At 36.2% G+C, this 27,977-nt stretch overlaps 1 protein-coding gene across 1 annotated transcript; it reads right to left on the reverse strand.

The window, feature by feature from the left end:
- Positions 1-383: 383 nt before the first annotated feature.
- adrb3a (adrenoceptor beta 3a) lies at positions 384-27,967 on the reverse strand. Its single transcript, XM_051903326.1, has 2 exons — positions 25,963-27,967; positions 384-2,407 (listed from the first exon to the last, which is right to left on the reverse strand). The coding sequence occupies exons 1-2, from the start codon at positions 27,285-27,287 to the stop codon at positions 2,380-2,382; spliced, it is 1,353 nt and encodes a 450-aa protein (XP_051759286.1). The 5' UTR covers positions 27,288-27,967; the 3' UTR covers positions 384-2,379.
- Between the last annotated feature and the right edge of the window lie 10 nt (positions 27,968-27,977).

Genomic DNA, 27,977 nt, shown 5'->3' on the forward strand with positions numbered 1-27,977 from the left:
TAAGCTGACAGTACTAATACAGACAGTACTAATGAGAGTTAGTCGACATGTAGTTGCAAAATTACTTATAGTTAGTAGAATGTCTAAAGTTGACCACTGAAATAAAGTGTTACAAAATATAAACGTAATATTTGAAGTACACTACAAATGCACATTCAATACAATTAAGTGCACTTCTGAATGCACTTTTGAGTCTTCGTGTGGGAGTGTACTGTACATGTTTTTAAGCTGATGTTATTAATTTCTTTGTGTAAAACTTTTTTTAAAGAGTAAAAAGCTACCAAGTGCAGATTTAAATTCTAAATCAGTGATGAACACGAATTTAAACTTAAACCATCTATCTCACACTTTCTCACACTCATTCCGAGCCCACATAACGGATGTAATATCTTTAAGAGATTTTTTTTATTTCATAATTTTGAGCATTTCTGTCGGCGCAAACATTCTTTTACCCCACATACAAACAAATACACACAATTTTATATACAGAGTTTGAAAGGTAGGCCGATGTGCTTGTTTAAAATGTATTTAATATCAATAAGTATTCATCTGACATAGCATTTTTGGTTTCCCTTTGTAATCTCACTTAAATAATACATTTATCTCTACCACTGTACCTGATCAAAAACCTGAAATAAAACCAAAAAAAACTAATGTACCTAAAATCCTGTTCTCATATTTGTCCTGTTAAAACTCCATCATTGGATATTATCGTGCTAAAGTTGCCATAACTGTCTAATCCTTGCTAGGAATACTTTTTGATCAACTGTAATTTAAGCCGTTACAGAGAAAATCAGTGAAAGAGGAGGTGGTCTGTTTCGACTTGGTATGAGATGGCATTGTGATCTGTGCAAACAGGAAAAATTCAAAAACTAGATTTTTTGGCAAGTATCACATTAAGCATAGAAAGTGATATTATACAACAAATAGGTGAATGTGTTCCCTATGTCAAAAATACATTCTAGAATATGAGGTTCAGGTGCTTGCTTATCTTGTAGGCCTAAAATAATAATAAAAAAATAAAAACAAAAACAATTGTGCGTAGAGTCCTGTATATTGTAATGGTTGGAGGAGTGTAAAGCTTTTTTTTCTTTTTCTTTTTTTTTTTTTTTTTTTTTGAATTTCCAAAATAGACTGAAAAATAGCAGCATTGAACGAACATGAGCCAGCAAAACAGATAAATCTGATGAGGGTCAAAGTTAAAAATGATTTTTTTGAGCAGGGATGCATGATATATTGATTATCGGATGATATTAGATGTTTATATTTTTTAATTTATTGGTATTAGATATATAATCGCGTATACATTTTTACCTTTGCCGTCATCTAACACTCATTTAAAGTTAACTTTAAATACAGTAACAATTTACCAACACAGCAATTTAATCTTTAGAGAATCTCAAAATGAATATCGATTTTTTTTTTTCATATTATATATTATAATTTTACAATTAATTTTAGTTTTTATTTATTTACACAAAAAAGTGTAGAATGTAACATTGGCTATTCATCTGGTTTATCAGTATCAACCAGAATTTTAATATCACGCATCCCTAATTTTGAGTGAGCGAAGAATTGGCCTTCCTCTACTTTTTACAACAGTTTACACTGTTTTACACAGCAACCATATTTGAACAATCCCATTCAAATTGGTGAAGCTGTCTATCCGCTCTCAACGTTCTCGGGAGAGTTCAGGTTTGATTGCTGTGTAGATGGATGTAAGAGCGGGAAATCTTGTAGCTTATATTGAGCTGGACTGGGAAAAATCAGTGGACTACTGAACCTATACAACACAGAAATATTAATGTGGTAGGCATTTTACACATTCACAGCTAAAATGTGGGGAGTAAAATAAATAATAATAATTTAGTATAGGATATTGTACAAAATCTAAACTTTTCATATTTAAAAAACAAAAAAAACAAAACAAAAAAAACACTGTGTTTGGAAAGTCTATTCAGAGTTATTGTGTCCATGTTTTTGAAGAAGTCCATACTCAGAACATAGCACTGAAACACATGTTGGAGGACCTACAGGTCTGATTAGTTTTTTTGCCAAACAAACTAGACCAAACCGGGCTGAAGTGGATCGCTCCAGTACTCCTCGCCATTACACTCCTCCATGAGCAGTACCAGTTCAGTCGTTCTCTCCATAGACGGGTTGTTTGTGAGAAAGTTCTCTCAGCACTTGCCTCTCTATGGTTATATCTTTGCACCCTTCTGTCTTTCATTTTTGGAGCAGACTCCCCTGATGGCTTCATGGATGTTTTGCTGGGCCATTGTGGTCTCTGCTGGGGAAGTCCTGCCAACTGTGATGTAAGTCAGTCCTTTTCCCTGTTTCTTCCTCAGCGTCCTTTTCTTTCAGCCATACTAGAGACTCTCAGCCATCCTGCTCTTCTAGGTTACAGCTGGAAGAAAGAAATTAAAGAAAGATCTGTTAAAATTGAAGTATGTAAATGTTTTTCCATACATTTTGTAACTTGTTAAATACTTTATCTTACTCCAGCTGAATACGTAGAAACGACTATAAGAACCATTTGCAGGTGCTATCAAACATTGTCTGATAAAGAAACATTAGATCAACCAAGATTGGGGTAGTAATATCTGTTTCTGATCAATAAAGGATGGGGGAGTGTTCTGTTTAAAAAAAAAAAAAAAAAAACAGAAACAGAAATTATACACTTCACTTTTAAGGGTTACAAAACTTGTACAAAACAACATGTTAGGACATTTGAAAAGAAACAGGCAGATATTACATTTAAAAGGTTATTTAACCCAAAAATGAAAATTCTGTCATTAATTACTCTACCTCATGTCATTCCAAACCCATCTTCAGAACACAAAAGATCTTTTTGATGAAATCTGAGAGCTTTCCATCCCTCCATAGACAGTAACTGACATTTTGACGCTTCAAAAAGTGCTGCGTAACACACAAGAATGAACCTCATTGGTTCTCGCACATCAAGCGAACATGCTTGAGCTTCTGTTTACCACAACTGATGTGTGAGTTGATGAATGTTTATATGTGAATAAAAGCCTAAATTCAATCGGTTCAGCATTCGTGTCTCTTCAGAAAAATTGGACTAAACTGCTCAATTCATATGCATTAGTTTTACGATCTCTTTATGAACTTTTTGAAGCGTCAAATTGTCAATTGCGTAGCTGTCTTTGGAGGGACAGAAAGCTCTCAGATTTCCTCAAAAAGATCTTCATTTGTGTTCCGAAGAAGAACGAAAGTCTTACAAGTTTGGAACGACATGAGGGAGAGTAATTATTGACAGAATTTTCATTTTTGGGTGAACTAAACCTTTAAACGGTAAGATATAGGTGGTCAAAGCTGTCCACACTGTTAAAGTCAGTATGAACGGCGACATTGGCAAAGACACTGGCTGCATGTCTAAATGCAAATTTTATTCTGACAGTCACTGGCTTGTAAAAAGCATTAACTTGTCAAATGCTATTTGGATGGACTAGTACCCCCTTCCCCTGTTGCATGCCAGTTCCCAAATTCATGGTTTCTTAGCTTTAAAAATGTGTTGGATATGGCAGATTCCTTCCACTCAAACTGAGGGGACACAGATATTTGTCTTTGATAATAAATCTAAACCGCTATGGCATCTTAATGGATGCTGGTCACTGATTATTAAATTCAGTTAGTAAGATTTTTTTTTAAAGAAAATACTTTCATACAGCAAAAAATCATTAAATTGATCAAAAGTGACAGCAAAGACTTTTACATTGTTGAAAAACATTTTATTTCAAATAAATGCTGTTCTTTTTTACTTTCTATTCATGAAAGAATCCTGTAAACAATGCATCATGGTTTCCACAAAAATATTAAGCAGCACAACTGTTTTCAACATTGCTTAGTTGGGGACACTTGAAATGAATTCTGTTTGCATCATTGAATCATTTTCCTGTTATCACTGTAAAGCTGCTTTGAAACAATCTGTTGTATAAAGTGCTAAATAAATAAAGGTGACCTGACAATAATAAGAAATGATTCTTGAGCACAGAATCAGCATATTAGAATGATTTCTGAAGGATCATGTGAAACTGGAGACTGGAAAATTCATCTTTGCCATCACAGGAATAAATTACATTTTAAATTATAAGAAAAACAGTCATTATAATTGTAATAATATTCCACAGTATTACTGTTTTTGCTGTATTTTTGATATACTAAATGCAGCCATGGTGAGATAAGAGACTTCTTTCAAAAACATTAAAAAAAACTTTTGAATGTTAGTGTATGTCAGAATTTGAACCCGGTGTCACCTTTCAGTTTTTGGGTCATGTCGCATCTTGCCTAGGGCAGCAAATGAGCTAGGAGTGCAAACCGGTGCGCCTTCATAAAAATATGTGCATGACACTTCGGTTTGGTTGTTAATCTGTAGCAGATGGTAGACATTCTGCTAATAAGAATTGACTTGACGGTTGGATCTGTGGGCGCAGCAGTTATAATGCATATATTACATGACTGAAGCAGGTTTTAGACCAGTCTACGACATGTCTCAATCCCATTCCATTGTCAATCTCCTCCGCCTTTCTCTAATGAAGACTGGCTGGCCGAATGGTACTTTTGCCAATGATATTCTCAGTTAAGCATCCTTCATGTCATAGCACCCTTTCGTTAACCTCGTCACACTGCTGTGAGCCCTACCTCTTCTTCTTCTCCACTATTTTCTTTTGCTTTAAATGCCTGAGATTCTGATCCTATCTCGGCTACTGTACATGTCTCCACAGGAACACATAAACAATACCGAGCATTTATGTGCTATCTGAGGGAAGAGGAAAAAACAAAATGAGAAATGTTCTGAGAGTGCCCGGCCCACCGCTCGATCCTCTGGGGGGCAGCGTGATGGAATATAAGATGACCGGATACATTTCCTAGGTAAAGGTTCTCGGTTTAATAAATAGTCAGAATACAACGGAATAAGACATTTTGGTCCCATTTTATATCAAGTATCTTTAACTACTATGTATTAACATTTAAATTAATCATTTGACAAAGTGGATGTCTTTAAATTTTTTACATCTTAATGAATCCAAGACGGAAATCATTCTATTTGGGCTTGTGTCTTCTACAGCAATCTTAAACTTAAGCAATTTGAACCAAATACGAGATTGTGCGCAACCTTAAAATGGATAACCAAATGAATGCTGTTGTCCGGTCTAGCTTTCTCAAAATTTAAGCCGTTCTTAGATACTCAAAAAGTAATTTCCGCTTAGAATACTGCAACTCGCTTGGTATTGGAAAAAACATTTTGTTTTTCTGCGATATACTGCGATTATGAAAACAATTTCACCAGATGACTTGAATAGCTCTATTTGGAAAGAATTAATCATTCTAGAATGACTGGGGTGATTTGAGAGTATCCGCATAGAAAACGAACAAATTACAAGCTTAGAAAAATACAATAGAGCAAAGGTACAAATGAAATAAACAGGTAATTTCAGGTAGATCTTAACAGTATTCAGGTAGAGAAACTGTCAAATGTAAAATAACACTGCATAGTCTTAACTGTATAAATTAAATATAATTAATTGTTAAAGATTTGAGGTTTTTGTAAGGTTTTGAATAGTAATTCCTTCTGACGGATTTTTCAACACTCGAAACATTACTAGTGAACTACCATGATCTTCACTTTAGAATACTGTTCCAAATAATTAAAAATTCCATTAGAAGGATGTAGTAACACTTGAGTCATTACAATCCAAAACCTTACAAAAACCTCAAAAACTTACCATGACTTCAGTCATTAGGGAGTTATCATGCTTTTCACTTTAGAATACTGTTCCAAATTACTAATTCCTTCTGAAGGATTTGGTAATACTTGAGTCATAGTGGGTTACCATAATCTTCACTCTACTGTAAAATGAATTATGCATTGCACATTACTCACATTAATTATGAACCTGTATACAGTAGTTCTTACTATTCCTTCAGAGGTATGAAAAAACGAATAGTAGTTACTGATTAGCTAATAGTGAACTACCACATTCAACTGAGCGCTACTACTTCATTAATCAGAGTTTCTTGTTAGTTAATAGTAGTTACTAGAATGTTAATATTGCGCTACTCATTTGTTCCTGTGTAGTTATTAACGACGGAGCAGTAACCTATTCTAAAATGTTACCAAAGTGTTTTGTAAAACAACATGTACACAATTAGAGTTGTCAAAAGTACCGACTTCGGTACCTAGTTTGAGTGCTGTTGAGCGGATTCGTAAACACCTTTGACTGGCTATTGTTGACGCGCTCATTGGATATATCTGTGATTGGCTTCAATGATCAACGCTTCAAAAACATTGTAAACAGTCATCAATGATGCTCTTCTTCACCAAGCGCTTACACAGAAACACACGGGAGCATTTGAAAGCAGGCGTCTATCGTGGACCAGACACCGCTTTCAAACACTCCAGCTCCTGCTTTCAAAACGCTTTCAAATTCAAACGTTTCCATACGTTGATCATTGTAGCCGATCACAGACATATATGTTGAGCGCTTGAAAACAATGGCCAATCAGAGGTGCTCAGCGCTCAAAGCATCACATTTGTAAAATTTCAGTACCGAAGTCGGTACTTTTGACAACTCTATACACAATAAGTACATTGTACCTAATAAATAAATATATATATATATATATATATATATATATATATATATATATATATATATATATACAGTCAAACCAAAATTTATTCAGACGCCTTGAACATTTCATTCACTATACATTTTATTCACTATAGTTTAAAAAAAAAAAATGGTAATAAAATGACAAGAGTTAAACTGTGTCAGAAAAAATTAATCTTAATTATGTCAGATAACACTTAAGCGAAACATGGACAGGTCAAAGTGTCTGAATAATTTTTGGTTCCAAATTTTTATCAGTTTTACTGGTTGTCCACTGTATGAAGAATTTTTGGGTATAATATGTCACAGTTTACATTATTTTGCTATCCTCACTTACATAAATGAATTTTATATATATATATATATATATATAAATTTTTTTTTTTTTTTTTTTAGTTGGCTCTTATAATCGAAAGGTGCAGTAGCTGCATTGCAGTTTCTGTTCATTTTTCAATGCAGAGTCATGAATATTGGTTTCCCATTGGTTTCCAGTCAGTTAAGCCAGGTTTCATTGAGTGGATATAGTCTCAATTACTTTGTGAAGTTGAGTTATGTTTCCAAATATTATTGAGTGCAACAGGGACAGTCCACTTTTTCAGTGAGTTTTATTTTCTCCATAATGAACCACCCAGGTCCAGGACAAACTTTCATTGAACTTTGGGCATCTACTGTTGCACTATTGTTTTCTAACCTCGACATGCACCATCTGCTCTGATTGACATCCTAACATGATCCATGATATTGGTGTTTATGTACATAGCGCTTTTCATAGACACTCAGCCAAGGCTAGTGTTTCACTGCGAGTTCCAAAATGGAATAATCTCCATGATGCATTGTCCATACTGCTATATTAAACAATACATAGCCCCGTCCTTGGCCACCGTTAGCCTCATCAGCCGGAAGCACACTTCACCCTAGCTGCCGAGGTAAGTGGCAGCGCAGCCTTGCTTCTGTTTCGAGTTTGGCCAGTGCTTTCAGGTTAGTCTGTGAAAGGCTGTTAAGTGTGAAACACTGGGATATTTTCCCAACTTTTCAAAAACTGTATATTTAGTTTAAAATATCTTTTTCTGAGTAAAGGTAGATGGTTATGTTGGCCATTTCTAGCTCTATATTGGACACCACTTTATTTGGGAAAATGGTCCAGTGAAATGTCAGATGTAAAACATGGTGAACTTCAATGATTGATGACCTGCAAATATTTTAATCACGTCTGGCCTTGCTGCCATGCCCAGAAAGGCCACCTGGAACACGTTTTGAATTTCTTCGTTTGTGATCTCGCTAACTCAGCTCAAGCCATTCCCTCCTGTCATGCTTCCACTGCTGTTTTTCTAACAAAGCTATTCATTAAAACAGAGAGGTTTGGGAGTTACCTGACACTGCAGGGGTCAAAGAGGTCTGTTATGTTATAATTTCAAATTGGGGGTGTACTATTCCCAGGGTAATTATTCCAATTAATCATCGGATGCATGTCATGACATGAATGCACATTTTTTTCATTTCAATATCCATATCCACTCTATTATTATATCCTGTTGGCTGTGTCCGCTTATCGGAATAGTTTTATGGTGGCACCCAAATCATTCATCTCATTCATCTCTCTCACTCTGTTATGGATTCATTTCTGATTACCTCATAAAGAATCAAAGGACCAAGTGGTATTTTTAACCTTTAGTTTCTGATGCACTGAAAGAATGCGCAGCATCTGTTTGTCTGCCGCCATCTATATCCATGTGAGGACAGTGAAAAGAAGACCGCAGAGTCTTAGTCAGAGTTTCATTTCCATTGCAAAGTTGATTAGAAGGTAATGCCCTTCAGCCATCAACTTTATCATCTTCCTGCCCGTTTTCCACTTTTAAAACAGTCCTTAAAACAGAAATGGTACCACTATGCAATAAGGTTCCCCTTGTGAAGCTTAATCTGTACTTAATATTAATTAAAATACTAATATTAATTAAATAAAAGGTGTATTTAAAGACAGCAAACTTGTATGTTTCTTAGAACACTCAAGTACATTTTAAAATGCTCTTTGTAATAATATCAAATGAACAGTTTAACTTTAAAATTTTAAATTATGTTAAAGGGTTAGGTCACCCAAAAATGAAAATTCTGTCATTTATTACTCACCCTCATGTTGTTCTACACCTGTAAAACCTTTGTTCATCTTCGAAACACAAATTAAGATATTTTTGATGAAATCTGATGGCTCAGTGAGGCCTCTATTGCCAGCAATGTCACTGAACCGCTCAAGATCCAGAAAGGTACTAAAGACATATTCTTGTCGCTTTATAATATTAAAGTCGAACCACTCACATGAAATGTTTTAAATATGTCTTTAATACCTTTCTGGATCTTGAGAGGTTCAGTGACATTGCTGGCAATAGAGGCCTCACTGAGCCATCGGATTTCATCAAAAATATCTTAATTTGTGTTCCGAAGATGAACGAAGGTCTTACGGTTGTGGAACGACATGAGGGTGAGTAATAAATGACATTATTTTCATTTTTGAGTGAACTAACCCTTTAATCTTTTGTCATGCTTTAAAAAAGTACACTTATTTTCATGTGTATACTAGCATACTAGCTACAGCACATATACTTGAATACAATTTTAACTGTGTGTAATTTAAAGGCATAATTGAAAATGAAAATTCTATCAGCATTTACTCACCCTTATGTTGTTCCAAACCTGTATACATTTCTTTTGTTTCTTTTGTTCTGTTAAACACAAAAGAAGATATTTTGAAGAATGTTGTTCACCAGACAGTTGACGGTAGCCATTGACTTCCATAGTATTTTTTTTTTCCCTACTATGGAAGTCAATGGCTACTGTCAACTGTCTGATTACCAACATTCTTCAAAATATATTCTTTTTAGTTCAACAAGAAAGAAACTCATACAGATTTGGAACAACATAAGGGTGAGTAAATGTTGACAGAATTTTAATTTTTGGGTGAATATTTTGTTTTGTACTTATTGTAAAGTGTTATCAACTGTGGTTATGTTCATCCATGCATTTTCCAAACCACATGTCATATGTAAGGTTGTGGGGTTGTTGTTAGTTCATTATACTTAATGCATTAACTAATGTCAACCGTACTGTCAGTCACTCATACAGCATCTCATAGAATGTTAGGGCACAATTTGAAATCTAGAAAAACTTGTTTTCCCCCATCCAACATATCCACACACTGTTTGTACTGTTTGTATTTTTTATGCTTGAATATGAATTCCAGCATGGTAACATGCAAATCATAATGTTCTCGCTAAAAATAACCACTCTGACCACACTTATATAAACAAATAGAGTTTATAAAGCATAATGCAGTCATATATGCATTCTCATATCTTCACCTTGGTTTACTGCAGTTAGCCCTCACTGGCCATAGTGTTTCCATTTTAGATGAATCACAGTCATTTATTTAGCACAATACCTGTCACACACAGTGCCTGAGGGGAAATGAGGTCGCCATTGTAATAAAATGTAGACCAGGAGTGGAAAGCATGATTTATATCAGGCTAAATAGAAAGGTTTAGCTTGTACTAAGGGTGGAATATCAGTATCCTGTTTAGCTTTAGCCCATTTATCAAACCCGTCTTTGGATGTCCAGAAGGCCTTTCATGTACAGTACAAGGAATTATTCTTATAGATGCTACATACAAGTGTAAGAAACAACAACCTCCATTTATATTTTTTTCACCCTTTGGTTTCTCATGAGAAAAACGCCTATGTGTGCTGACAAGCATTGACGATTGATGTTGTCCAGTATCGGAGGAAAAGGCTTTCTACAAATATCAAGGAAGTGAGTGCTACACTGGGAACTAAGTCTTGACAGGTCTGGGTGACACTTTTGTTGAGCATTCCATCCAGATATGGCCTTCTCCAAAAAAACCTTACATGATCCAATCTCAGCTTGTTGGCCCTAGTTCAGCCCAATCATCTTATCCATCAGCTGAGTTCATGGCAATCCAATTCTCACTTGTTTGCTTTTTGTCACAGACACATCCATCTCTTTTGTCAAGAAAATTTGGTGTCATTAAATGTGTACATAAATGTTTGTCCAGTCATTTTGAGTAATAAGACGCTGTATTCCGATTATGTGCTTCCATGGATGTAGCTTTGTCTCATCATTCAGCAAAATGGAGCTTTTCCAAGGCTGATTTCATGCTCCAGTACCAGCTGTACCAAACAGTTACATGACCAGAAAGTCCTTTAGATCCAACAGAATCATAATGTGCCTGTTGTCCATCTAATTTACACAGTTTAATCGTAAATGAACTGTTAAGCCTTGAGGTTAGAGTTCAGAACACTGATATAATTTCAGCCACTTAGTCAAACCGCAGTATTGGCATGGTTGAGGAGCTGACCTCACAATCGACAAATGTTCTCACAAGTTTTATTCGCTTTAACACTTAATCTATTACAGGCCTCTGCAAGAATGGCTTAAACAAATGCTAGATAGTTTGTTCCTAGGAGGCGTATGATAACTGAAAGTCAGCAAATTTTTTTTTTTTGAAGAATTATATATTTGATCATCAGAGTTCACTTAAACATCTCAGTTTAAATGTACTGCCTTCATGCTGATCCAAAACTGTATGACTTACATTCGACTGTGGATCACAAAAGAAGAATTTTTTGGAAGAATATTTTGAAAGTTATGCTCATATGATTAAAGTCAAAGGGGCCTAGTGTTGTTTTGGACCCTTTGACTTTCATTATATGAACCAAAACCACTGAAATATTTCCCCAAAAGAGAGAAAGTCATACAGGTTTGGAACGAGGGTAAGTAAATTATAACAGAATTTACATTTTGGGGAAAACTATCCCTTTAAGTTTGTTCTGAACAAATATTTCTAAAAGAAGTTCTTGGTAATCCTAGTCCAAGTCCGTCAAATGTTATTTAATATTTTTGTAGAGCTGACACAAAGCTGTTTAAACATCGGTAGTTGAATGACAACAGTTTGAACAAATATTTCCACTCGGCCCATCTGCCAATCCAGTTTCTATGGTAATTACTCCATTTTTACTACATCATAGCATAGCAGAACCACAGAGCTGCCCTTTGACCCCCAGTGCTTATCCTACAGAGGCATTCTGCATTTTTTCCCCCAAGTTCCTTTTCTGAACTGAATGAGCCTTAACTGATTTGATATACTATATACCTCTGAGACATTAATCACAGGCAAAACTTTAAAAACAGACTGAAAGCCTCACAGAGCAGAACATCGAGGTTCTCACCCGCTGGTTTTCAGCTCTGCAATGTACAAACACAAAAACAACCTTGCTGGTACATGTTTCGATGAGTGTGCGATCGGCGTTGCATGGCGAATGACAGAGCCATCAATGACCGCTCTAAAATCATACCATGGGGCAGTGTTTGCCAGCTTTTCTTTGTCTCATGAACCATCCGGCGACATCAATGAGGTTCAACCCCATGATACGATTTTAGAGTGAACATCAAGTATTCAGTCATTCGATGCTGATTGCACACTCATCGACACATGTATCAGCAAGGTTATTTTGTGTACTTTGCAAAAACAACCTTGCTGGTACATGTTTCGGCGTTGCATGGCGAATGACCGAGTTGTCAATGTTTGCTCTAAAGTCATACCATGGGGCAGCCAACTTTTTTTTTTTGTCTTATGAACCCTCCTGCCACATCAAAAAGGCTCAAGTTTTTAAGCAAATCATATTTAGTATTGTTCGATTTTCAAAAGCTATGCCCAATATTAGCCATCCAACATATTAGCCACCAGTAATACAGACATTTGGCAAACACCAGCAATAAAATCTAGGTCAGTGTGAACGAGGCTTCGGTGTGAATGTCATCACCTCATAAACGGACTATAATCCACACAGCTGCTGGCCACGGACTCAAAAATCACACTGTATCATAATCGTAATAAAATGTGGCAAAGCGGTCTGCGAGACGGGAGCAGCTGCTCCTCTCTACTTTTGATGCAAAACTTGACTCTTGCCTCTCATGAAAAATTTGAAAATGCAGAGATATTGACTTCATTACGCAGCTGTTTTGGCAGAATGAGAGAGCGGAGCACAGCTGAGAAAGGAACAGTAAGATCATCTGCAACCGGCTATGCAAATCATGTCACCAAAGATTGAATTAAGCTCTGAGCCAATGACAGCTTAAACTAATTTTGGTGAGTTTATTTGCTGTCTCACAGGAGATTAAGTATCGCTCTCATGCACAGTATCTCTATGCTGTAGACTCTAGACAAGAGTCACCAAAAAATGTGACCCAAACTAACATATACATTTATTTCTTCTTTTCTACATCATTTGTCTTTTTATAGTAAAAAAAAATCTAAACATTCCTTAAATAACAGATTTGGTTCATAAGCAAAATTGTATAAGATACTGTAAACTTGTTTTGGAGGATCTTGAATTAGGAATGGGAGAATTGATCTTGAAGCATTCATACTTTTAATATTGATGCTGTAACTATTAAAAATATTGATGCAAAATGTTTAAAGTAATGATTTTATTATTTATTGGTCATTAAAAATCATATGTTTTTAAGTAAATGGGTTATATAATGGGTTTGTGTGACATAATTATTAGTAGTATTAGTATTATTATTAAAAGGTTAAAAACATCAGTATATAGTAATGGACAAACTGGACAATATCCTCTGCAAGTATCACATCCCATGGCAACATATGTACAGTACATGTGTCTAATTGTTTTACCCAGCCTGTCTTTAAATGTATTAAAGGGTTAGTTCACCCAAAAATGAAAATTATGTCATTTATTACTCACCCTCATGTCGTTCTACACCCGTAAGACCTTCGTTCATCTTCAGAACACAATTAAGATATTTTTGATGAAATCCGATGGCTGAGTGAGGCCTCTATTGCCAGCAATGTCACCGAACTTCTCAAGATCCAGAAAGGTACTCGAAACATATTTAAAACAGTTCATGTGAGTACGGTGGTTCTACCTTAATATTATAAAGCGACGAGAATACTTTTTGTGCGCCAAAAAAAAAAAAAAAGACTTTTCAACAATATCTAGTGATGGTGGTTCGACCCGATTTCAAAACACTGCTTCGAATCTTTTGTTTCAGTGGTTCGGATCGCGTGTCAAACTGCTGAAATCACGTGACTTCGATGCTCCGAATCACTGATTCAAAACAAAAGATTCGAAACAGTGTTTTGAAATCGGCCATCACTTGATATTGTTGAAAAGTCGTTATTTAGTTTTTTTGTCGCCCAAAAAGTATTCTCACTGAGCCATCAGATTTCATCAAAAATATCTTAATTTGTGTTCCAAAGATGAATGAAGGTCTTACAGGTGTGGAACAACATGAGGATAAGTAATTAGTGACATTATTTTCATTTTTGGGTAAACCACCCCTTTAAGTGATTTTATGTGGTAAAGCCAGTAGGTGGATCAGAAGGTTTTGCAATAAAGTCTTTAATAATTACCCATAAAAAAATTATATATTTCTGGTTTAGTTAATGTGACATCTTCCTTTGCATCTCATTAGATATTTCATTATCTTTTCTTTTACTTCTTTTTTCCCCAAAGCTGTTGTTCAATGACCAACCATAAGTGAGGTGCCTAATACAAAGTGGCCTTGTCTACATCTGCGCACTAACATATTGAGGACATTTTGAAAAATTGGTGGAATTTCCTTTTAGCTGTCAAAAGTCTAGAAAAGAGCTTTATTTGTTGCAACTGAACCATGGGAAACACTTACTCCACTGCCCCCACTCCCCTCGCCTGCTGTATACGTGACAGCTTTGCAGAGCATCTTAAGGTGTTGATATGGGTATGGGGCCATACCTAGATCTCTTATTTGGAAAGAAAAACCTCTCCAGGTACACTATTACAATCTTAAACACTGCTTTTACGCTCTTTTATTCCTTGAAAGTACAGTGTATTCGATTCAATAACAGAATGTGACGTTCGCAGCTGTCTGAGTTATTATTCTCCTGCTGTTTAAAAACCCTCTCCATCTTGCCTGCACGAGGAGAACTCTGATCTCAGCACGACATCCAAAACAAGCAAAACCACATCTTTTTGACGCTCTGCAAATCCTTTTTCAACAACCTGAATCATTATCCTTTTAACCCCGTGACATCCCTAGTGTTTTTTTTTTTATTCTTTAGCTGTTTGCTCGAATATCACAATTTTCATCCTCCAATTTCAACAAATGTTTGTTCACCAAGGCAACGCTCAAAGTTTCAGATGACTTTTCGGAATAAGTTCCTGTGATGCTTTGCATGTAATAAGCTTTAATGGATCTATAATGTGATCTCCAATTCAGTTGCCTGCTACTAGTAGAGTTCATCGAGTTCAGTGTTGAATCAAAAGTGCATGTTTGCTTTCCAAAATCAAGACGCCCATATTATGGATGAGCCAGTGCATTATTAAACACGTACTAAATGTCAGCAGAGCCTGATGCATATGGATGACAAAAGGTTTTTAAGATGCTTTGATTTGTTTATTTGATCAGATGTATCAGTATTGTGATGGGGACATTACTGAATTAAGATGAGATTCTGATGATCTCATATGTCAGTAGGCTACAGTCACATTGCTACATTTATTGGTATTAATTCACATATATACATACAGTATATCTTATATTTCATACTTTTGTATTTTATAGCTTATCATTTTATATCTCCACTGAGCAGCACTGGACAAGGTTAAGGAGATTTTTCCTAATTTAAGTGGTAGCATCCAGAAAAGTGGTATGCAAATATGGAAGTATTATTATTAAAGTCCTTTGTCAACATAATGCTTCCATGGTCTGTTGGGGAGAGACACCAAGGCCATTTTAACAGTTTAATAAGCATGCTTATGATATATTGTAATATAAATATGAATCTCTCTTACTGGTGTACACTGTAGAGAGAGACTCTCACTATTGCTTTAGTTTGATTTGTTTTATTATATTTTTCACCAATGTGTTTTTGATGGAGCCAGCGTGACCCCAAACTCTTAAAAATAAAGGTCCCAAAAGAGGAGTTTCGTAGCGATGCCATACAACCGCCATTTTGGGTTCCCCAAAGAACCTTCTTAGTGAAAAGTTATTAAAAGAATAGAATAAGTGTGAAGAACATTTTAATAATCTGAAGAAATTATAAAGGACCTTTTGTGCATTAGAAAGGTTCCATGGATGTTAAAGGTTCTTCATGGAACCAATTATGCCAATAAAGAACCTTTATTTTTAAGAGTACAGGAAGAAGTAATGTTACTACAATGGTACCGGTCACATTTCTGAAATTGTACATCTAATTTGTGTTAAAACCGAGAAATTGCACTGCAATATTTTAAGTAAGCAATAAAGTACTAGAGGCTGTGCTGTATCGTGAATAAGTCACGGCTGAAGGGCGTTGTTAGGCACGACGCGAAGTGGAGAACCCCTTCAGGTTACCACACAATACAAATATTAAAGCCAGAAATATGTATCAATGCAACTTTCATGAAGTAAACGTTTTCTAAAAGCCTTCCTCCCGCTGGAAAAAATAGTCCCAAAACTTCATTTCTACAAAGAGCAACTTGGAAGTTGTGTCAGGTATATGCTGCGCAGCTAAGAAATGGAAGATCCTACGCTCAAAAGACAACAAAAGTAACAGCCAAAGTGTGATTGAGGTAGTGATAGTAGCTTCTTGACGGGACGCCGTCACCATACTTCAAGGAAGTATTGTATTGTATTGTAAGTATTCAGGAATTCAGGGAATTACCTCGAGATACTGTAGTATTATATTAACAACTAGGAGTTATTTAGATTGTCAGTGAAGTCAGATTTGTATTGAAAATTTCCACGACAAGCAACAGAAGTTACATTTTCACTGCATTAGATGGCGGCAAAGACTGTCTTTATGAGTGTTTCAGTCAGTAGCGAAGAATTTTACATTGAAAAGACTGAATTGTTGTGAACACGGAACAAGATGCAACTGACAAATGTTTTGACTAGCGCTGTCTGTCACGGGAAAACCCCTTAACTGTTAAAAGGACAAGATGATACATCGGATATTTAAACAAATTTTTTATTATGAACATAGGACTGACCTGAAGGAAAATGCTAAATCTGAATGCAGGTAATAAACTCGCTCACTCGATCTGTTTCTCACAATACTCTTCTACATAATACAAGTAAGCTTCAATGAACAATATCAATTGAGTTTACATTGCTAAGAGTGGTTGCTAAGGGTGTTGTGTAGTGATACACAGAACCGTTCGGTGAAGCGGTCATAGCCGTGTTTTATCGTGAATAAAACACAGAAACAAGGACAGGAACTAACTGTTTTATAAAATGTATTATATTATATTACATTACATTATTCGCTGTAAACCCAAACGGTATAACTAACTTATAATGGAAAGTACCTTTTACTCAAAATGTGCCAAAACTAACTATTATTTTTGAGTTCATTCAACATCTATCAAAGATTTAAGTTAACACTAAATATTTTTTTTGAGTTTTTGCAACTTCGCTAAAGTTTAGAGTTCAGGGAACTTGAAAAAATAGATTCGACCATAATCAAATATTTTAATGTCAAGCATACGTCCTCTAGTGGCGTTTTTTTTTTTTTTTTTTACCAAAAAGAGACATCATCGCTGAATGTGCACTCAGATGCTTTCCCTCCGCACAGATACCCAGATGTTCGCATGGCAGTTGGATTCGACAGCAGGTCAATTCAAGTCCAAATACATGCATTTTTATTTCGATAGCTACAAAAATATGCAAGTATTCATCTGTTTATAATAATGTTGCAGACTGGTCTAATTATAGTTGGTATCTGCTACACTCACATCATCCGCCTACAGGTTAGGTTATACTTAAAACTTTGAGTTGCATCAAATTAAGATGAACAAAACAATAAATATATATTTTGGTTTAAATTAATGTTTATTTGTAATTTACAGTTATTAAAAAAAAACTAGCTATGCTTACTGATGATATTTAAGTTTGCAAACTTAAAAAAAACAGAGGCAATCAGTTGCCTCAAATTTTTTGAGTTAGTAGAACTTATCTGGGATTACAGTGCATACTTACTAAAAGAATCTCAAAGCAACAATAAAAGGTTAAACTCAACATTACTATTATTACACATACATCGTTTGGGGTAAGAAAAACAATCTCAACAGAGCATGAGGGTTCGACTAGCTTGTTGTAAATTCCCCAAAAATAAAACTTTTACCATATAAACTAAACGGATGCCACAGCCTCTGTTGATAAAGAGTTATATGCTTAGACTCAGGTGGCCTCAGAAAGGGATCATCTCCTGAAATGAGAATAACGGTGAGGTCATCTCATAGCAGGCAGATATAGGGATTGCTAGATCTTACTGATTTGCTCTATATTGTGGCTAAAAGAGCTCTTTTCCATATTGAGTTCATATCCTGTTGCAGAGAATTACCTCATTGCTTATTCTGTCTGCCATTCTTTCTTTTGCTCCAGCTCTTTCTTTTTTCTTTTTTCACCGAGAATGATAGAGCAATCATTTGAAGGCATGCGTGTGCTGATGTACAACATATGGCTCAATGCACATGTACAGAGGGTGTTATTCGGAAACCAAAGGCCATCTGGGCATATTCATCAATCAAATATTAATGGTCATTTCACTTTTGTTATATGTGATTTGTGTACACTTCAAAGGAATAGTTCATTCAAAAAATTCAATTATTAAAATTATAATTCAATATAATTATTCATTACTCACTTTCATGTATGTTTTATGGATGCAAAAGCAACATAAAGGTATAATATATAAAATGTTTGGCTACAGTGAGCTGAAGTTGAGAATCAAATCAGTCTGGCAACTGTTTTAATCTACTCACGTCAAATGCAAAACACATTTCTATGGACAATTTTCAGTTTTCATTTCTATGTTTTTGACCATGAATAAGCTATACTGCAGTATATTCATGTCTCGCAACGTTGATCTAAATTTGTTCAGTACTCCAAAAATGTGAGGCCTTCTTTACCACCATGTTCATGAATCTGTGCTTGACAACATCATCCGTGTACGTCACATGGGCACTTTGGTCAGAGTGGAATAGATTATAATGTTTACATGGCCTGTTTATTGCTATTAAAATTGGCATACACTACATATGTTCCCTAGTGAAAAATAAAATATACCAAAATGTTTTTGAAATACATTTACTTTATGCTAAGTATACTACAAATACATTTTCATGTTTATGTACTTAATATAAATGCTTACTTAATATAAATTGATATACGCCTACTTAAAGTCTGCTAAATTGGAACAACTACATGTAATTTTGTATCTAATGCACTTTAGTTATCTTGAAGTACTGCTGAGGTCCAACTAAAGAAATACTTAAGTATATTTGATTGTGCTAAAATGGAACTATTGCAAGTGTCATTTAGGCACACTTTAAATATCTTGCATTTAAAGAGTGATATACTCACTATCTTTAGTAATATAGAGATTAAAATACATTTTAGGCTTAATATTAAAGGGGTAGTTCACCCAAAAATGAAATTTCTGTCATTAATTACTCATCTTCATGTCATTCCACACCCGTATAACCTTCGTTCATCTTCAGAACACAAATTAAGATATTTTTGATGAAATCCAAGTTTGTTGGTTTTTTTATCTCACATAGAAAGCAACGTAATTTACCCTTCGCCAGGAGTTTGATTGACAGGCGATCTAACCAATCATAACGCTGAATCCACCATTTTGTCCAACAAAGCAGTCAGGGGTGTTAGTAGATTAACGTAGGTGGACTTGAACTTGAAAAATGGTGTGTACTGACATCTTTCCGCAATTGAAACGACATTCCTTATGATGTTCATTCATGTTTATTTGATGCTATAAATGAACTAGTAGGAAGAGATGATCTGTTCACGAGCGGCTGTCACGACACATTAAAGAGCCACAAAATGGTATTTATTGATTAAATTTCTTTAAAAATGACAAAATTTGAGACTTTTTCATATCATATCAAAAGTAACTTGCTCTGTCTTGTCTGTCGACGCGTTGTCAGTGTCCTCTTTGCTCCACAATGTATTTTTCACTGCGTGAGAACATGATGTGTGGCGAGAGATCGGCATGGCTTGTCGGACATAGCAACAGTAACTAAAGGGGGTGGGTCTTTGCGAACGGTCAATCACCGTCTTTCAAGGTCCAGAAAGATATTAAAGACATCGTTAAAATAGTCAACGTGACTACAGTGGTTCAACCTCACTGTAATGAAGCAATGAGAATACTTTTTGTGTGCAAAAACAAAACAAAAATAATGACTTAATTCAACAATTTCTTCTCTACCCTGTCAGTCTTGTACGCAGTTGACACAGTGAACGCAGTTCAGCGCTTCCATGCTTATGTCCGAACGCTGGCTCAGTATTGGCCGGCTGCTATGTCAGCATCACACACATATGTCGTGCTGCTCACGTGAACAAACGTTGGCCAATACTGATTCGGCATTCTGACATAGAACCTGGAAGCACTGCAACAAAAATAGCATAGGAGAATGGCAGGGGAAACACAAATTTATTGAATAAAGTCATTATTTTTGTTTTGTTTTTGCGCACAAAAAGTATTCTCGTCGCTTCATAACATTAAGGTTGAACCACTGTAGTCACGTTGACTATTTTAACGATGTCTTTACTACTTTTCTGGACTTTGAATGTGGTCTGGACTTAATTTGTGTTCCGAAGATAAACGAAGGTCTTACGAGTTTGGAACGACATGAGGGTGAGTAATTAATGACAGAAATTTCATTTTGGGGTGAACTAAACCTTTAAAGGGGACCTATTATGCAAAATTAACTTTTATAAGGTGTTTGAACACCTTTGACATACACAAAAACACAGTGTTTTTGCTCACACCCAAATGGGGCAAATTTGACAAGCTATAATAAATGATCTGTGAGGTATTTTGAGCTGAAACTTCACAGACACATCCTGGGGACACCAGAGACTTATATTACATCTTGTGAAAAAAGGGCATAACAAGTCTCCTTTAAGAAATGTGCGTTGTGCAATAAAGAAGTACTCCAAATTATAATTTTGGTTGCTATGATTATGTATTGCGCTTACATGAGGTTGAACTATAATAGCATTATGAGGGTGCCTGTAAATGTAGCCATAATTGCATGGAAAAGATTAACCAATAGCTTCTTCAAAATGTCTCTTTTTGCATTCAACGGAAGGAACAAGTAATGTAAATTTGGAATGACATGAGGGTGAGTAAATGACCAGTTTTCAATTCCTGTGGCTGAAGTATCCCTTTAAATGGAACAGAGGAAAAAGAAAGGTGTTTAGCTCCCTCTGTTCTGCCGCTCCTTGATTTGAGATCTCAAACCGAAACCTGTTGTGCCACTCAGTTATTTATCAATCAAGAGCCAATCTTAGCTACCCTTTCTTGTAAAGATCAACAGTAGCCAGAGAGCGATACCAGTAGCTGATGGTGGCGATAAACCTCTGATCTGTGGAAACATGGTGCCCCACAGTTACAGCAATGAAGGCGATGAGAGCAGATAAGCCATTATACCAGCCTCGGCTTGTCAGCTGTATTGTGCTCTTCCTCATAAACCTATTCAGTGATTAAGCACCTGTTTGTAAAGTCAGGCTCCAGGAAAATACACACACAGGTGTCAGACAGCCGTACAGCCCGATTCGCAAATGGTTTTTAAATCAGTGGAGTCATGATCAGATGGAACCGACATCCTAATTTGTAGAATGTCATACGGCATGACGCAAATTTTTTAGTTCAGCGAATGGAAATTTCCAGGCTTGCTCGTAATGAAAGAATATCCTGATTTAAAGTTGTTCCATTTTCAAAAAACAACTGTTCATTTTTAAAGGAGAACATTGTAATCCTAAGGAGTAATGCAGAGAGAATGCTCTGCAGTGTAGATAATTTTTACCCTGTCTAGTCTCCTGCATTAACTCATTTGATTATTTTCCCAACAAAACTTTACTTTTGATGTGTCCATCCAACTTGCACTTTACATGGATAGGTGAACGCAATTTATTTCTTTTGGCCAAATATCAGCAAAGAACAACTGGACGTGCTCCACTCAAAACAGTCTTTGATTTTAGTATGCAAATGTGTTGGAGGAGTAAGGCATGCGTTCACGTCTATGTTTACTGAACTTTGATACTTGCAGATAATATGCCAAAATGGAGCACAAACCAACACTATGATGCAAAAACATTGAACTCAGACCAAATCAAATAGGGGATCCAGACTGTGACTAAAATAGTTGCAAGTGTGACAGAAATAATAATTTGCAATAATATTTGAATGTGTTGTCACCACTGGTGATAGTCAGGGAAAACTTTGTCTGCATTCATATTAGGTTGGTTTCATTAAAGATCATCTGGTAGCATGCATGTTTTTTGCACGCAATGACAAACAGCGCAAGCCATGAAGTCTGATTCACAAGAAGATGAATTTATTAATAGGAACTTTTTAAAAAGTCTGTCAAGATTTTTGAAACAGTTAATCATTCATAGCGGACTGTAACACTGAACCCTGACTAGTTAAAAATAGTTTCATTTTTGATAAATTAACAATGGTATTTTATAATAAAAATATTATTATTGTAAATGTTATATAAATATATAATTTGTATTATTGTTTAAATGATATTATTATATAATAACCATCTTAATCAAGTGTTCATGTAATTTGTCAGCTAAAAAAAGCCATTTGTCTCAAAAAATGTTTTTTTTTTTTTTTTTTTTTTTCGTTTTAGGAGCCATTGGCTCCCTCATCATTGTCTTTTTCTCAGCCTGTAAACTTAGGTTACACTGTAAAAAAATATTTTCATGATTTGTTATCACAACACATTTTTTTCTTTTGTCAAATCAACTTAGATAATTATTGTGGTTCAGATAACATAATATTTTGAGTTTCTGTTGATTAAATCAATAGCCTTCATTGTATTAACTCAAATTTTTAATTTCAATGAACTCAAAATTTTAAGAGCAATTATTTGTTTGTTTGTTTGTTTCATAAAGTTTGTGAAATCCTGACAAAGAACAAACAATTTATCTCTCATTTCCATGAAGAAATTGAGGTTTTCTGTCAAGTGTTTGCTTACTATCTTGCCTTCGCTTCGAGCATTGGCTGTGCTTGCTCTGTTTAGGTCGTAAACAGCTTCTCCTCAAAGGCGGAAGTGTTGCGTTTCAGTGATAAAGTTTATCAGCTCCTGGGGGTGTTAGAGAAGCAACAGAGGGGCCCTAAAACTTGCCAAAAAAACACTACAGAAACCACCTCATTCTCACCCATACAAGCTAATTTAGAGGTAGCAACAAATTTATGGACAACAATAAATCCATATTTAGCTTGTACAGCAGTAATATACAATTGACGCACAAAAAAAAGGGGGGCAACAAGTGTCCTTACAAAACTCTTTCTCACGCAGGGTTAATCAATATACATACACAGCATTTCAACCCTTTCTCAATGCGCTCACTGAAACACAAAGCAATCATTGTGGCTTCGTTTGCGTGTTTCTGCAGGCAACACATAATGTACCCATCAGCAGCACAGAGCAGCAAAATGTTGACTTCCCGTTAAACAAAACACAGTGCCATTATCTTCCATCTGTCATTATTTGAATGTCTGCAAGGGCAACATTCATAATACACTGCGCTAAAAATACTCAAAATGCTCATTTTGTCTTATTACATTTTGCTAGACATAATGTTCAAGTTGTCCCCGTGTTAAATAAAACTCACTCGAGACCTGGTCACGGTGTACGAAAAAACGAAGTACACAGTTTACGTAAAAGGGCTTCAGACATCACGGGGCTGATCAAATTTTACTCAATGTACTCGTAGGTTGGTGAGGTATACGGTGAATAATGTGATTTGTTTGTGGAAATGGGCTACCTGACACCAGTGAACTCACTGCTTCAAGCATTTGGAGATTGAAGTCGCTCAGAATGTCTTTAAGTTGTTCCTTTCTCACCGCTTCTACCTTTTGGTCTCCACCACAACATTTTTACTCCTCACATGAAGTTTGTTGTGGTTTTAGCTGCTTGTAGTTCATGTCCGCAAGAGAAAAATTGGCTTTACATTTGTGATATCAAATTAATTGTCCCTTTATAAAATAGCACAACAATTTTTTTTTTGTTCATCAATTAAGACCCTCACACTATAATTTGAAACTATATGCAAAGAGTTAGCAATAATGCTTAATGCTATAATGAATGCATTCAATTCATAGTGGGACTATTATTTCCTCAAAACTGAAAATGTAAAAAAAAAAAAAAAAACCCAAAGATTTCTATCTCCTGTGGTGTCTGGTGTGCATGACTATGTTTGAATGTGATATGTGTATGTCTGTGCATTGTTTCCACTTCATTGTGGCTAGGAAATGTCTCCAGGGCTTGCCCACCCAGCCCCCTATAACAGCTGCTGTAAACCCTGTACTGTGATAGTCAAGTGTGTCTCCCCCCTTCTAGGAAAAAGTATTTCCTGAAAAGCCTCTATATACAATTCCTATTTTTAGTTAATTAAAAATCCTACTTTGAATTTTTTGGTCACACTTCAGATTAGGGGTCGAATTCTCTCTATTAACTAACCATCAACTAAATTACTGCTTATTAATAGTTAGTAAGGTAGTTGTTAAGTTTATGTATTGGGCAGGATTAAGGGATTTAGAATATTGTCATGCAGAATAAGGCATTAATATGTGCTTTATAAGTACTAATAAACAGCCAACATCTTAGTAATAAAGATGCTAATAAGCAGCTAGTCAATAGCGAGAATTGGATCCTAAACTAAAGTGTTACCATTTTTTATTATCTGTGACATGTTTATTCAGAGCACTGACACCATTTTTTTTTTAAATTGAAAGTTATAAAACATTTTACTTTAAATGTTTTGTTGTTGTTAGGAAATATTTAATGTAGTATAAGTATTTATTTCCTGTGTTGCAGAAGCTCTGAGTTTGTACAAATGAAAACCCACAGAAACATCTTAAAATTGGCCTCTTCCAGTGAATCATTAAAGTAACTACCACATGTTCTGGATAAAACCATACAATTATTGGATCACTATTTACATTGTAAATCTGACAGGCTGGAAAATATTTTAAATGCAAATGTGTTATGAAACAAAACAATACTGAAGTGTTTGTATATCCTTGTTGGATTAATTATATATCTTGGTCTGGATGAAGAAATTTAGATCTGTATTAAATAAGAGATTAATATTAAAAGCTGTGTGTCTCTCTGTGTTGGGATGGAGGTTAAATCAACTTTTGTATAAACTTTACATGGTGTCTTTTTTTTTTTCCTTGCTCCCATTTTTGATATCTAGAGAATGCACCATTATTCTTACTGCTATTCGTCAAGATGACACTCAAAAGATACAAAAATATGTAGTGGTGTCATAAGTATTTTTGAGACGGATATATTTTATGTTCATATTTTTCAGTTTCTGTTTTTCATACTTGTACAGAGACTTTTTTTCATATATATAAAGAAGCTACTTAATCATTATCAACAATTTAAAGTCCAACCAAAATCAACAAAAGGGCAAGCCTGCCTCTTTTAAGATGGCCAGTTCTCTTGGGCATTTAAGAGAAAGAGCTAGATTTAGAGCACATGTTTTCTCTTTCATATCAGAGCTTGTGTACTGTTCCATTCCTCATACCTTTCTGCTGACATGCGTTCTTTTAAAGATAATGCCAAAATGTTCAAACCAGAGCGAAAATTCTTCCTCATGCCAGTTTTGCTTATGAACATGAAGAGTTGTAGCTCTCCAGAGGAACCTTCATCTGCCTGAGGTTTAACTGGCCTTCTTGTTTGTCTATTCCAGCTATAAACACAAGCAATTATGAGCTTAAACCTTGTATTCTTTTCCCCCCTACACAAACTTCATCTGGCTGTTTTACATTCCACCGTAAGCAGTACCATAACAAGTCGTTCATTTTTGCGTGAAATGTTGTACACACCAATCGCTCTGTAATCCGAGACAACTTCAACATTGCCCTGCTCAACCTTGACGCACTTCTCGCAGGGCTATATCCCCCCTGAGAAAAGTCACCGCAAGCGCATTCACAACTTTAGATCACCTGATTACAGCAGGTTTAAAATTCACTGGACATGTGATATTGAGCAATCTGCCCCTACTGACATTGATTCAGGGGAACTGATTTCAGTCATTCGTCAATACAGACCTAATACTGACATGCAAAACCAAGAAGTACATACAGTTTCGCTCTTCTGAACTTCTTGGAAAATTGATCAGATGTATTGTGAATACTAAAATAAATCTCATCAAGGAAAGTGTAAAACCCTTTTTCTATATATTATACACCTGACAGCACAGAAGTAAGAAGAGAATGAAACTCACAACTCTGTCTCCGGTTCGGAGAAATCACTGAAGAATGTGCTGCCATTGGAGTGTGGTGGTCCCGGCGACGGCTCCTCGCTCCTGTAGCTGCTCTGGCTGCTCCCTTCCCCAGGCAGTGTCCCTGCTGATGCTGATGTGGGGGGCTTCTGGAACGGTCCAGGCATTCCTGACTCTACAGACCCAAGGAAACAGGGGCATCGAGTCCGAAGCTCCTTGTAAAGGAAGTTCATTCTCAGCGAGGGTATCCAGGGACAGCCAAGAAGATTCTTGAAGGCTGCACGAAACTCTGGGCTTCGGCAGTAGATGATAGGATTGAGGCCGGAGTTGATGTAGCCTAACCAGTTTAAGAAACGAAAAAATTTCACGTGCAGCACATTTGGCTCAAAGACTCTGATGATGTTCACCACGAAGAAAGGCAGCCAACACAGTGTGAAGATGCCCATGATAATGCCCAGTGTCTTGAGGGCCTTGTGCTCCTTCACAACGGTTAATCTCGACGGCCGCCTGCGGGAACTTTTCCGCCTTGCCATTGTCCCTCCAACGTTATTGCACATCGAAGGCAAGTTGTTGTTGCCATGAATCGCCGTCTGTACCTGATTTCCCATGCACTCATTTTGGAACCTCAGACGGTTCTTGTCAATTAGCTGTACTTGTCTTGTGGCAATGAGAAAGACACGAGCATAGACAAAAATCATGATGAGTAGTGGGATGTAGAACGAAACCACTGATGAAATTATAGTAAAGCCTATGTTTGATTCAAAATCACAGCTCTTTTCTTTTTCTGTGAGACGTTTCACTTCTGTTATATTTTGTCCCAAATCATCCATAGCATGCCAGTGGTTCATAATGGGTACGAAGGAGACAAGAGCTGAGACCAGCCACACAACACAAACAATAATTCGAGCCCTGCACTTATTCAGGAGCACTTTATACCGCAGTGGCCGTGTGATCGCAATATACCGATCCACCGCAATGATGCAAAGGGTCTCTATACTGGCGGTGACACATAAAACATCAACCGATGTCCATAAATCACACCAGGTGTTATTAAGTTGCCATTTCTCTGTCACAGCAATCGTGGCACCCAGTGGCACCACCAGCACCCCCATTATGAGGTCAGCACATGCCAACGACATGATGAAGAGATTGGTCGTGGTCTGCAGATGGGAGGTTCGTGCTATGGAGATGATGACCAGAAGGTTACCCACGACGATAATCATGACGATGATGATCATCATGACCATGATGAACAGATGAAACTCCTCAGGATGTTCAGTTGTTGGCTTCGCAGTGAGTAATTGAGTGCTGTTTGTCAGATTATCCATGTTTCAGTATTCAGAGATCAAGATATGCAATTTTTCAAACTGGATATCAGAAACAAGCAGCAGCAAAAAGACATAGCTAGGTGCTCAAAACGTCTATTCGATCTTCAAAGAAGTGATTGAGATACCATGACGATAATGTATTTAATCTTGCATTTTATACCACCGTATCTCCAAATCTTGAACAACAGCATCAATTCCTTTTCATATATTCTTCAGTCATGCTGAAAAAAACGTGCATATCCAGCTGTCCTGTAGCATTTGAAGCAAACATATATGCCATGTTCCACACATCTGAACTGCAGATGTAGGAGGTAAGAAAACAAAAAGTCCCTTTTATTCTGAGTTAAAACTGGTCCAAGAGAGATGGGGGAAAAACATTTGAACTTTTAGAAAAGCTCTTGAAACCACCAGAGAAAAGGCAGATAAGCAGCCATCCTGTTGAAGTAGTCCGCTGAAGTGGAGTTTGAGCTGAAGTGGAGGAGGTTCAGTCAGCGTGTTGCCGCCGTGTGTGTGGAGCGGGTGAGTGGAGGTGCCTCTACTGCCAAAAGCTCAAAGGAGCAGTGACACTGCCGACAGTCAACAGTGGTTAAGCACTCTCTGATAATGCTCTCTCTCTCTCTCTCTCTCTCTCTCTGTCTCTCTCTCTCTCTCTCTCTCTCTCTCTCTCTGTGTGTCTTTTAGTGTTCAGCA

This window comes from Ctenopharyngodon idella, chromosome 8 (assembly GCF_019924925.1).
Source record: "Ctenopharyngodon idella isolate HZGC_01 chromosome 8, HZGC01, whole genome shotgun sequence".
Classification (NCBI taxonomy): domain Eukaryota; kingdom Metazoa; phylum Chordata; class Actinopteri; order Cypriniformes; family Xenocyprididae; genus Ctenopharyngodon; species Ctenopharyngodon idella.

Excerpts from the sequence above, each read along its gene's own strand:
- adrb3a (XM_051903326.1), bottom strand. The coding sequence starts at position 27,287 with ATGGATAATCTGACAAACAGCACTCAATTACTCACTGCGAAGCCAACA. Across the intron at positions 2,408-25,962 it reads TCCGAACCGGAGACAGAGTT|CTGTAACCTAGAAGAGCAGG; the intron begins GTGAGTTTCATT and ends TCTTTCTTCCAG.